The sequence below is a fragment of the Orbicella faveolata genome, unplaced genomic scaffold (assembly GCF_042242905.1).
Source record: "Orbicella faveolata isolate gen_17 unplaced genomic scaffold, um_ofav_v1 contig_24, whole genome shotgun sequence".
NCBI classification, from domain to species: domain Eukaryota; kingdom Metazoa; phylum Cnidaria; class Anthozoa; order Scleractinia; family Merulinidae; genus Orbicella; species Orbicella faveolata.
The window spans coordinates 18,828,971-18,842,020 of NW_028301552.1; the positions used below are offsets into that span (position 1 = coordinate 18,828,971).

The 13,050-nt window shown below is 42.4% G+C and overlaps 1 protein-coding gene across 7 annotated transcripts in view; it reads right to left on the minus strand.

The window, feature by feature from the left end:
* Positions 1 to 258: 258 nt before the first annotated feature.
* The window catches only part of LOC110046333 (uncharacterized), a 29,262-nt gene continuing 16,470 nt past the window's right edge, over positions 259 to 13,050 (minus strand). For all 7 annotated transcript variants that reach the window (XM_089291149.1, XM_089291147.1, XM_089291146.1 and 4 more), the window contains 9 exons: positions 9,445 to 9,524; positions 6,772 to 7,498; positions 5,609 to 6,096; positions 4,865 to 4,950; positions 4,072 to 4,183; positions 3,576 to 3,627; positions 2,997 to 3,052; positions 2,151 to 2,196; positions 259 to 1,741 (listed from right to left, as the gene is read on the minus strand). In XM_089291149.1, the coding sequence (XP_089147275.1) occupies positions 1,617 to 1,741; positions 2,151 to 2,196; positions 2,997 to 3,052; positions 3,576 to 3,627; positions 4,072 to 4,183; positions 4,865 to 4,950; positions 5,609 to 6,096; positions 6,772 to 7,498; positions 9,445 to 9,524 (1,772 nt within the window). In that variant the 3' untranslated portion in view covers positions 259 to 1,616. The remainder of the gene's footprint in view (positions 1,742 to 2,150; positions 2,197 to 2,996; positions 3,053 to 3,575; positions 3,628 to 4,071; positions 4,184 to 4,864; positions 4,951 to 5,608; positions 6,097 to 6,771; positions 7,499 to 9,444; positions 9,525 to 13,050) is intronic.

The window sequence follows — 13,050 nt, forward strand, 5'->3', positions numbered from 1 at the left end:
ATTGGTACCTATAACCAACAATCAGATGGCTAAATACCAAGTAAATATCCTCTGCTATAACCCAAAAGTTTCACGTTCCCAGCACTTCCTACCCCCCCCCCCCCCCGAGCCCCCACCCCAGTGTCAAAAGCGCCTCACTAATCCTTGATTACTACCAGTAGTTCTCAAACTTGCTGGAAAATCTGAGAAAAGGAAAAAAAAGAAAAAAAAAGAAATAAATGGCGGATAGGTCTTCCTGTGAACGCACAACACCAAAGCTTGATTAAAAGTTTGGTCAGTTTTATTATACTCCTTCCTTCTTCTTCTTCTTTTTTTTTTTCTTTTTATTTCGCTCCTGACATCCACTATGTACATCATTCACCTATTTCCTTTAAACAGGATTCCACTACTTCAAATAACTTCGCTCTCAATCTGAACCCCAGAGTCCGAATTTATCTAGCCTGGTAACAGGCTCCCGGCGAGGAGGGAAAGAAATTCGGCGAGCGAAGCGAACCAACGAGCGTGAAACTGAAGAATTTGAATTCGTTCGCCGAATTCCTGTTTTTTCGCGTTCGCCTTAAGCCTGTTCGCAGGCTAGCTCTTATCGTAACCGTACAGTGTCCGTATTTTTGATACCCACCAAAAGAAAAGGGCTCTCTAGGGACAAGATTGAGGCTCCATTCTCCCCAGAGAAATTCTGGGAACGTGACTACATTAAATATCAACTTATTATTATTATTATTAATTTTTTACATCCTCCTCTCATGTAGTTATGATAATTATTCAGTTGCTTGTGTCACATGTAATGGTCAGCTTCGCCTTGCTTTCAAAGAGGAAAGAGGTCCTATCTTTTTTTAACAAAAAAATGGGTGAAATTTGATTGCGAAACGGTTTTAAAGCACAGAAGAAAAATCTTTTTTTTTTTTTTTTCCTCCATAAAAATAAAACGTTGTTTCTTGGCTTAACGTGTTCAGTTGCCAACCTTGAGGATCACTTCATCGGAACTCCCTCAGCGGCTTGCGGTCGGAAGTGGAAGTTTGATTCCCTCCAAGACGGCAAAGAAGCTTTCTTCCAACTGGATTAACTTCGAAATCCGCCCGAAGGCCATTTTTAATCTTTATTCCCAAGAGTTTCGACTGAATAAGACAATGGTACAAAGCATTCAAGTGAGAGGTGCAGTGGCCTCATGGTTAGCGCTCGCGACTCCGGATCGAGCGTTCCGGGTTGGAACCCTGGCCGGGGACATTGTGTTGTATTCTTGGGCAAAACACTTTACTCTCACAGTGTCCCTCTCCACCCAGGTGTGTAAGCGCTGGCCTGATGGGCCACTTGGCTCGTATGCAGAATTACAAAGCACTTGGGTTCATTTTACTTCTAGCACCGAAAGTTCTATCCAATGAGTTGGTGTTTTCTGACCATCCACCATTACCTTGCAGTGACATAATCTGTATTATTCCTCTGGCTAGAAATCAAGAGCGAATTACAAATTTCAAAGCAACAAAAATCGCACTTTTCGCTCAGATTTCGACGGCACACCACTTGGAAATTATATAATATTGATAACAACAGACGAAGCTCACGAATTTCCGCATCATTCCACGGCGAAAGCTTTCCATGTTGTTCGTTGTATAATTTAATCATGAAGTATCCTCGTCTTCCTCGTCTGATTCCGCTGGTGGGACTGGAAACTGGTTTCTGTGCTCCACTGCCCACGAATTTCGACGAGCTCTGATTTTAAACTCCCTCCATTTCTGGCCTGAGACTATAAGAATCACAAAAAAATCCTCTTTAAGAATAATTGGAAGGAGACAACACTCAAAATACTTGAAATGGCGTCCGATAACTGAATGCTACTAATAACTAAACTACTAATAATCACTAAGGGGAGCAACTACGGAAGCGGGGATGGCGCAGTGGTGAGAATGCTCGCCTCCCACAAATGTGGCCCGATTTCCATTCCGGCCCGGTGCCTGGGCTAGGTTTGTTGTTGATTCTCGCCTTGCTCCGAGGGTTTTTCTCCCGCTTCTTCGGTTTTCCTCCCTCCTCAAATCTCATCGTCTCCAAAGTCCAATTCGAGCGGGATAGCGGACTAACATAAAAACCAGCGAAGGCTGATGTGGCTTCCTCTAAATACTGTCACTAAGGACACACAATATGTCAATTGCTCTTACCCAAACTTGATGTTTCCACCATTGATAATTTCCTCTCCTGGAAGGACTATTTCAAAAGAAAACACACAATGAACGCAGCCATACTTAACTAGACGGATCATGTCAACGCGCCAATGTTCTCAGAGGAAGACCTCTCTGTACACTCGTTCCCAGATCTCTTGAGGACGCACGAAGAACTCGTCATTTTAGCGAGCAGTTTTAACCACAAGATCGCGGTTAGGAAAATAGTAACATCAACGTTTACTAAGTGATTTTTGTCTTAGAGCACCACAGCTCATACGGCCTCCAACTGTTTCCATGCATTTAAGGTTTGTGTCAAACGTACACCGCTAGTTCAGCATCAGAAATGGCCGCCGTGTTGTGAATTCATTTCCGGCAAGCGCTCTTGTGTCGCCTGCCTCATTTCTGACAGAAGATCACGCAATGTAAATCGGATTAGGCCAGGTCTTGCCCACAAAGGATGTGGAAACGAGATTAAATTTTCCCATCTCACGGAACTAGTTTGATTTAGCCGTGAAACAAGCGAATAGGAGATGACACCTAACCTACATGATTAATAGCCTCCATAACACGATTAGGAAAACACTAATCCCATGATCTAAGCTATCACTTTGATTTGCGGCACATTCGACAGGAATTTAGTACACCTGGCATTAATCTATTCAATTCTATATCAGTAGAGAATGAAACATGTCTGGTCGCTCAGAACACGTCTAGGTTTCTTCACACAGGTGTGAATGTTGTCTTGGAAAGCTTGATGAGAATCTCATGGACAGGCGGGGACTAAAAACAGGTGCAGTTATTTCTGATATGTCTAGGCCCCTGATTAGTATTTTCTCTGCTCACCTGTTTAGGTTCCTTTTGCGCCGCTACACACATGATAGACAAGGCTTGCTCCATGGCTTAATCATGAAGAAAATAGAAGAGAGTCAGTAATACGAAAATACAGGAACTACTTCTGAACTTGAGGAGTCTTTTTGAAAACTACTGTACAGTTTGCCTGTCGCCATGTTACCTTGAGTATGCCTCAGCAGATAAGAGGTTTAGTCAACAGGTCAACGTCGTCTGCAATAGCAAATTCGTTCCCAGGCTGTCTTCTTCCCGCTCCGGGCGCGAAGAAGAGAAAACCTAGGCGCTGAACGACGCTGCTGCAGTTGCTGTTGTTCCAGTCCTCAGACGGTTTGACATGTAGACGAGGTGGCCAGGTGACTAGCCCCTTTCGCCTCGTTCATATCGCAACCAAAATTATCGCAGGCTCAGCTGTAATCAACCTGAGCAATTACATCGAAATAAACCGCGGATTTAGGGAGCGAGTCAGGTAAAAGGAGCTAAGATCGCACCGTGAGTAAATACACTAATACCACGAGTAAACATTAAGCTTGAGTTTATCATTCATATGATAAACAGGCGAAATGTGATACTCACTACGAAGACGAAGTTCGACTTTACGCAGATTTCGGAATATCCCAGCTATCTCCTGCAAGAGTAAAGATATTCCATTAATAGTTTCCAAACCAGCGAAGTAGAAACCTTTAAGTTTCAGCCTGGACTTAAAACCCTCCAACGCCAAACTTGAAATATTAACTACCTTAGCTGATCGACAGGTCTTGAAAACAAGATGACGATAAGTTTAAAAGAAGCTCAGTCACGCCATTTTGAGGTATTTTGGCCACGTACAAAATTACCTTTAAATTGACGGAGACCTAAAAATAGTAGTTTACTAAGATAGAAAAACACCGAAGAGACAATAATGACCCATAAAGGAACAAGGATGGTTAAGGGTGGAGAAGATTGACACGGATTACAAACGACGAACTTGAAAAATTTAGGCTTAACGTCTCAAGATGGGCAAACCGTGACGTAGCTCCTTAAAAAAAAAAAAAAGAAAGAAAACCTTCACAAACTAGGGGCCAGTTCATACCGCGTGAGAGCTCTTCCAATCCGGTATAGCACTCTGGGATTCCTGCTTACTGTCAGACTCAGTTCTTGATCTTGTTGTGCCGTTCAACTCTTCACTTCCGTCATACAGACTCCTAAGATCGATCAAATTGCGCAAAAATATACAATAAGTCGTTTCTACTCCTCACAGAAAATATTGATTTTTTTCATCAGTTATTTTAAAAAGGCTTTACGCATTTAAACATTTTAATGTTGTGTTTTACAGTTCTGCCGAGGTACTCTGTTTGTCACACAACGGTATCTCAAATCATAGCCTTGTGGGACAGTTTTCTACTTTCTGGTCCTTTTGTCTGTCACACAACGCATCTCTGTAACAGAACATTGCCTTGTGTGCAGAGATAAGAGGCGTAAGACCTGTTCTTCAGCATGCAACACATCGAGCAAGTGCAATCCTGGATTCAGAAAATAGAGAGGCTTGGACTGATTGCAAAACAGCTTCCTGACCCTCGACGTTTTCTGACTGCCAAGATGGCTGCTTGATACGCGTATAAAATTATCCAGCTAACGCCCAGCAAAAACACTGCGATCAGGCGGCGGTTAAGGGGAGGATAAAACGAAAAATTGCAGATTATTGCATTACAGGCTACTGTTGTGTGACCCCTTGGTCTCCTACGCAACCGTCACTTTGGTTGTCACGCAACGCTCCGCTCTTGATGAGAAGGGGTGTTGTGTGACGATCCAGGTAACAGTGCATAGAAGACTAGCGTTACCTAGGCGACGAATACTTAAAAGAGGCAATGGCAGTGGTAACGTACTTGACTTTCCCCAGCACTGATTCAGAAGCTAGCCGTAATTCCACCGAGAAGGCATGAATCGACGAAAGCATCAGATCTTCCACAGGCTGAAACACCATGACGATAAAACCAAAACAAAAAAAACAACACAAAATGCGTCAGAGATTTCTTTATGGTAATTCCTGGTACTGCACCGTACAGTACTGTTTACTGTTTACTGTAGTAATCAAAGATCCATTCGTTGATCAATATCGTATTCTCCTGAATTGAACAGTTGAATTTGTATTGAAACTTTAAGGACAAATTAGATTCTGGTAACGTACGCGTAGTATGAGGTCCGTTTATAAACGAACTGTCTCTAAAAGAACTCAATCACTTCAAGGAGCACCAATTTTCCAAGAACAGAAAGAACAAAATTGGGAGGAGTATCCTAGTAGCTCTGGCACGTATAAGTCTCCCAGAAGCGCACGTCAGACGTGGGCTAATGTCTGTGGTGCAGTGCCAGTCAAATGTAAGTTGACAGTCTCGGTAAGCGTTGCCCCCTTGCATACGTTTTTTTTTTTTCTTTTTTCCTTTTTTTTTTGTGAAAATTGAAAGGTTTAGGGTCCCATATTCTCACGAATTTGCAACGGATTCTTAAGAAACTTGGCAAATTAACTAAATTCGGCATGATAAATTGATCTATTGAGGTTTTTTCGGTATTGTTGTTTACATAAAAAATTGTTGATGGTGCGTGATATCGGTTTCAAGGGTAATTGCCCTTACCTTGTCTGTCACACCCCACTGTCTCCGGCTTTGTGGAGAGGCGGCTCCCCCCTTGAAATCAAACATTCTCCTAGCTGCAGAACTCGGAGTTAAAGGAGGCGAGGGGGAGTTAGCAGGTGCCGCGGACACGACTGAATCGGGCGACATAGGTCTACCCTCCGCTGTGGAGGATCGCGACCCCCCGGAACTATCGTCGGCGGAGTCGCTCGGTGGTTCAAAAGGCTGATCAGAGACGGGGGGTGTATACGAATGTGTCTCGAGAAAGGGCGCAAAAGGAATGAGTTTGCTACGCAAGCTGATTCCTCGAGTGTTCGTGGATTCTAGTTTTATCTCCTTTGGTTCTCTACTTGACGGCGACGTTGGCAGTGCGTTCTTATCGAGAATTTCTTTGGATTCAAGTCCGTTCTCGCTACTGGAGACCTTGCCTTCCAAGGGCTGCACGGAGCTGTCTTCGGGAGATGACACTGGTACCTCCTCATTCCCTTCATCTTAACAACAACAACATTATAGCTCAGTTAGTTATAGCTTTAAGAAACCTTTTGTGAGAATGTGACATGGTTCGTGTTCCTGTTTCTTTCATATGAAAAGTAAGAAGGAACAGTTCTGAATCATGAATTAATCAAGGTCTCATAATCGAGTGAGAAAAAAAAAAGAAACGAAATGAAGTATCAATTTCGCACACGACGCATTTTGTTTACTAATCATCCCTTACTAATAAAAGTTTAGGGAATTGTGAGTAAAGCCTTTCACAAAAATGCTTCATACATACTGTAATGTTTCGTACTCGTAGAGGAGATTCTTACCTTTAAAGCGGGGCATTAATTCGATCAGCGATAGCGGAAATGGAGGGGGTAGGGGAGGGGGGTGGGGTAAGAGAGTATAACATTTTTAGCCTTCCCTACAATGCAGGCTCCTAGCGGGAGCTAGGGGTACTACATTTGTGGCAACTTTTTGGTGCTCGCTTCTTCTGGAATTCTACGGTATTTTTCAAGCCACGGGCCTAAAATAAACCAAAGGCAAGAATTTCACGTAAAAACAGAAAGAACTTAAGTAAAGAGATTATTCCGAATAAAAACCGCATGGCAACAAGCAGAAAGAAATACTGTAGTTCGACAAAGTAACTAATATAAGAGGTGCGGGTAATAGAATGGAACGGCCCTTACCAAGAACAAATGTCTTATTTACTCTATCATCTCGCTTCATCTGAAGCGACTCTGGCAGAGGACGGACTGGCCCCGAAGTGAAGACCTCATTAACCGCCTCCTGAGTGACGTCATCTGCTGGTGAACTGCATACCGCTTCACCATCAGACTTGACACCATTCTCTCCTACCTCACGGTCATCATCAACCGCGGAGGACTTGGTCGACCTTTTCGTGCTAGGACTCCATACTCTGGCGGAAGGCGACGACGAATCGTTTCCAGAGTTGGTCAGCGGGGAATTCTTTGGAATCCTTACTTTCGCCAAAGTCGGAGATTTGTTCTTAACGCCGCTATTCTTAACAGCTTCCCTGCTATTATGCGCCCTCAACATAGCAGTTTTGTTGGGACGAGGGGTCGAGAACGGTCGCTTCCCCTCCTTTTCAGGGATAAGCTGAACCCCTTTCTTGTCAGATTCATCGTTCTTTCTCCGGTAATCTTTGACCTGTCTGCTTTGCGAGACATCACTGGAATCCATATCACTATCGTCCGAAGTGCTGCTAACTGGGCCCCGCCTCCGTGGGCTGTCGCTTGGTTTCTTGTCTGACTCGCTGGCAGTAGCAGCAGCAGGGTAGGAGCGCCGTACAGGAGCAGACATGGTCTTGCTTCGGACCACTCTGAGGGAAGCGGAAGTCTTCGGAGACGAAGCCAGATTGGCGGAAGATAAGCTCTGGCTTCGCATCACACCTGACTGCAAAGAGAAAAAAACAGGTGTAAACTGTTGGTAAATTCACATAGTTCCCTCGAGCGCGGTGAATATGTAATTCAAGAGCACTTGAGAGGGAAGGAAATGCGCAAAACGAAACTTCAACAAAGTGCCTTTCACGCTGTTCTGATTGTCTGTCACCCAAGACATAAAACTCAAAAGTTCAAAGCGGTTCTCCACAATCCGACAGGCAAGAAAAAGGTTACGCATTTACGCACCTTTCAGACTAGGGAATGCTACTCGCAACCTGTCTCGCGATTTTGCCACGCTGTTGCAACACAAGTTGCAGAGGACGTTGCGGCGTTGCCGTACTCGCTGCGAAACTTAGACCTTGATTCTGCTTCGTGCGAAGCTTGCTACAACGAAAACTTTGCGAGACATGTTTATTCCAAGACGTTCTTCTAATCGTTTTAGACTATTGCGAGTATGACGCGCATAGTACGCGCGTGAGTATGCCGCGAAACACACAAGACCGATTTTTTCGTGCGTCCAACTCTTTCCCCGCTCAAGAGAATCCCGAGATTCGTCCCGAAGATAAGAAAGTTATAAAAAATTTTCAGTTCGACGAAACGCGAGGTTTAGAAATAAATGACAATTCTTTTAAAAATGTTTTGATACGTGAACAGACCTACCTTACGAGGCTTACTTAAACTTTCAAATGAAATTGACATCAAGAAAACAAAACAAAAAACAAAAGACAAAACTCGATCAAAATATTGCGCATCTTAAACAGCGTAAATGAGGTTTTCAATAGACAAATTTCTGTTTTTCAGATAAACATCACCTCTATAGTTCAATATATCACGCCGAATTTAGTAAATCGACGAGGTTTCATAAGAATCTGTTGCAAACTCATAAAATATGAGACCCCAAACTTATGCAAAGAAATGTAAGCCAGGTGTCAAGCGTTGCCCCTTGTAATACATTCCTTTGTAAAACTTGGCCATTTTGGGGTCCCATATGTTTAGGAGTTTGCAACGGATTCTTATAAACTTCGTAGATTTACTAAATTCGACATGATAAATCAAGCGGTGCGATTTATTTTTTGTTTGAATGAAAAAGAATCGGGAAAGCGTGACATTGGTAAAAAGGCCTATTCTTCCGTACTTTCGTGCGGGGTTGAGCGTCAAAGACTCGGCTCTCCGCATTATCTCGTGACTTGGTTTGATTTTTCAAGTTTCCTATGCGAGAGAAAAATTGCAGATAAAACTTGTGACTTGTCCAGTATCTAGATGCACTGCTAAAATCCATTCTGTGACTTACCGGTAAACGGCCATCCATGAAAGACTTAACTGACAGAGCAGAATGCAGAGGCGAACAAGAGCAGCCCGTTGCTCTTGTGTTCATATTACAATTTCTAAGAAGTGTCACTAGCCCAAACTTCTCTGTCATGCTAACAAAACAATTGATGTCACACTCCAAAAAAATCTAAAAATGGCCGCGTTTTAAAGTTTGTAAAAAAAGGTCTCGACAGAAACTTCTGCCATCGTCACTTGATTATAATGCCCGTGCATAACAGCCCTTTCACTGAGTGACATGAAGTTCCCTGTCGTGTTTACATTCAGATATCGAGTCATTAAGTCGCCAAAATGTAAAAACGAAACTGGAATAATTTTAAGGAAAAAAGGCAACCATTTTTAACTTTGTAGCGCATGTTTCGACGATGACAATAGCAATTGTAGCAGCTTTTCTTGCAAATTTGAAAACAGCGACGTCCTTTTCTTGAGAACTATTACGAAGATTGTGTCTGTGTAAAATTAGAAGTACATGTTGTTTTAGATACATGGGTGTGGAGATGTTGCCCGAAAAGCGGCAAAACTTTGCTTCCTTTGAGGTCTGAAGAGTGTACATTTCCCGGGTACATCTAAACTTTCCTTTTGGCCTGTGTGACGATCTGTTTACAAGCTATTGATTATACGAGGTCTACTTACCGTGTTTGTTCGCGATGATGCTGATCTCGGTCTGCTGAGACTCGGCGATGAAATGCTCTTGACAGGCTTGGGTATGTTCTCTGTAAAATAGCGAGGAGGACCACAATTTAAGTAACATACGAGTACCTAACCGGCGTTTTTCGTTTTCTAGATAATTTCTAATGGTTAACCCTTTACCCCCTTAGGCAAACGACAGTTTTTCCTAAATCAACAAATAAAGGTTCTCTGCCTGTGTACAATATACCATTTGAAAGCCACTGATCAGCTTATTTAGGAACTGAAATCAGCAACTATGAAGGAGGTAGTCATTTTGAGAGAAATTGTTTTGAAATGTGAAAATGAAAAGCTTCCAACACTTATCAATTCTCAAATATCATAGGTATGCCCCCGAACTGTAGCTAATTTAGTAGGTCTTAGTACATAGTTTGATGTGAAACAAGTTTTGCATTCCATGCGCATCTCGAAAAAGAAATTGCAAAATTATGGGGGTGGTCAACCATATCTTAGTTAGGAGTGGGTCACAATTTTATGCCTTCAATGAGCAGATCTTTACAAGGCAATTTTCGTGGCAAAAATTCATAGAAATCTCTCAAAATAATATTCACAAAGTTATGATGCTGTGTGCCAAATGGCACTCTGAGCAGCGTGCTCAAAATAGTTAACATAATCATTTCTTATTTCGCAGCGGTGGTACTCAGCCTGAGAACACAGCCGCCGGCTCTCATAGCTCCGGGGCCCGTTTCTCGAAGGTCCCGAAAAGTTTTCGCACCTGGAAAGCTGTAGTAAAATCTCAAACCTTATGATTACAGAGCTGTTTTATTCCCATATTCGTAATATGAACAGAGGTTCTTTTCATACAAGAAGTTTCAGGCGTATACACCTTTCTGTTTTCAAATGCAAATTAGCGAAAAATGGCTTCGTGGTCCTAAAATTTCCGGGGCATTCGAGAAAAGAGCCTCAGCACCGGGTCTGGCGTTTTGCGAGAATGATGTTCTCGCTGTAAAGAGTCTTCATCGTTTTTCGGGATCTATGAAAGACAGTAAAGTAAGTAAAGGCGGATGTGTTCGCATGTTACCGACCCTCTCCTCAAAATTAAATAGAAAAGTGAAAAAACCACAAACAATTAAACAAAAAAGAAAACGAAGAAAATATAGACTCCCCCCCCCCCCCCTTTTTTTTTTCTCTTAAGAAGAGCGAAGAAGAAACTACAGGATAATCTGTACAACATAAAACCGTTGTGTGACAACAATTAAAAGCGCGCGGTTGTTACAAGTATAACGTCATGACAGGAGCCATAATCGGGGACGGAGACCGTAAGTCTCGGGATTCGCGCGCACCTATGATATGGGACAATTTTTCTATTTTTAGAACAAATTGCGCCATCCCGACGTCATATATCCGCGCGGATTCACGCACATGTCGGGGGTTCTCGCGTTGGTGTTGTCACGTTGCGCGATCAAATGGTGAGAGTTGAGAGATTCTCTTGCGTATTTTTCACAGCGATGGCAGGGAATAAGGCACGGAATACGAACCAGGGGCGCTTATATGTAGTTTTATGCTCTGAGCTAACGGAAAAGGTGGGTTTTTCAGGTCGAAAACAAGACTTCAATCTCGCGCTGGGAATGAATAATAAGATCTGCTCACGCTAGTTGTAAGCTTACGCGTATGTTTCTGCGTTTGTTCTGGCTTAAGAATATAGCAAGAAAACTCTCTACTCTGGTATCGAGTTAATTTGTGAGTTTCTCAGACAATGGTTCATCATAACCAAAGCCTGTTTTGACGGTTTCTTATTGTTTCTGCTTGTTTGGTGAGTTTGCAAAAGTTTTTGAAAGGAAAGTCTGACGCGTACAATTAGCTCATTTGCATAGTGCAGCGCGTGCACTTTCAAGTCCGAGTCGGTGTTTTCAATTGTCAACAAACCTTGACAAAGATTTCTTTCGTTATCTTTTGTGCTGAGATGCTGTAACAAATTTCACGAACGCAAAAAAGGCTACTTACATCATGTGTGTTTCTTCAACATACGCATAGTGAAGTTTTACACTGCGAAAATGAAAATAGACAAGGAGTTTTGATAACTCGATCAACAAAATCGAAATCGTTATTCCAAGTTGATTAAAGAAAGCGTCATCGTAACTTTGCTGATTATTTCTGCTTTATTCACATATTTTCAGCTTAGCTTTTAATATGTTCTCCAACATTTATCAATCTTAATCATATTTAAAAACTATACAGTTATTGTTTGAGTTCGATGTACGCTTTCACACGAAAGTACGGCGGAAGTACAATTATAACATAACTAAAGCAAAGCGCGCGCTCTGATTGGTTAATTTAGCGTCTACTATTTGCCCATGGGTGTACGCTGCTGACGTGTGTGCTAATGTTTACAAAACAAATCTTTTGACAGACATTGTTTCCAAAGTAATGGCCGACGTTCTTCTGCTAGAAATGCGAAACTGTCTTCACAGTTGTCTAAAGATGAAACTTAATCGAGTTACTGGTGTGCAGTCGGTTGTCATGAATGAATTTTCGCGCGCTTGTTTTCTCTTGTCATGTAAGACTACACGAACATTTTTTTTGGTGATGTAGCTCAATAAAAGGACCTCTGTTGTTCCAATGTCTCAATGTTATGTTATAAAACAAATGGTAAACGCCATAGCGTGCACTATTGAGTTATGGATGCACTTGGGAGGTTTGCTAAGCACTCAAGAAGCTAGAGTCGCAATCGGCTATCGCCTCGTGCGACTCTTACGCTTCTTTCGTGCTTAGCAACCTCCCGCGTGCATCCATAACTCAATAGTGCACGCTATGGCGTTTACCATTTGTTAATTTGTCATGTTTACTGACTGTACAAAACACGCTCGGCGGGCGCTCTCATTCATCAATAACAGAGAATTTACTGGATTTTTACACGAATAAAACTGAGCAGTATCTACGGACGCAAAGTTATTGGGCCTTGATGAAACATCAAGCGTTGATTACAATTTAAGCGAAACTCAAACTAGCAATTATTTTGTTTTACTTTTCGGTCGCGATAAACTGACAAATTCCTCGCAAGCGTGTGGCAAGAGGAGCTAGCGCGACATCCGCAAAAATCCTCGCAGCATGTACGCGCGTGTGCCACAGGCGATGGCGCAATTTGTTCTAAAAATAGTATTGTCCCATATCATGGGGGCAACCCCAATACCAGAAATGGCGCGCGCTTACGGTCTCCGCCCCCGATTATGGCTCCTGGTCATGATTAGAACTTTGGCAGAATCCCATACTAGTACGTTTAATAAGAAGTACAAAAAAGCGTTCTATTTTGACACAAAAAAAAATGATTAAGTAAACATAACATAAAGGACTTCCATTTTCTTCTTGACTTGCCGCGTCATATTACAGGATACCGAGGAAACTTACTCTCGCGGGCTCGACTGCGTTCTAAAACATAAGTGAATTTTGTAGTATCTCATGTTTTAAGCTCAAGTTTTGTACATCATTAGTTCTTAAGCTCAAACTCAACTTGCTAACAGATCCCCCGAATTCGCTTTCTTTCGTGCAATGGTGACAAAATTAGAACAGAACAATTGAGATCAATATACAGATACTGACCACAGAGGACAGCGA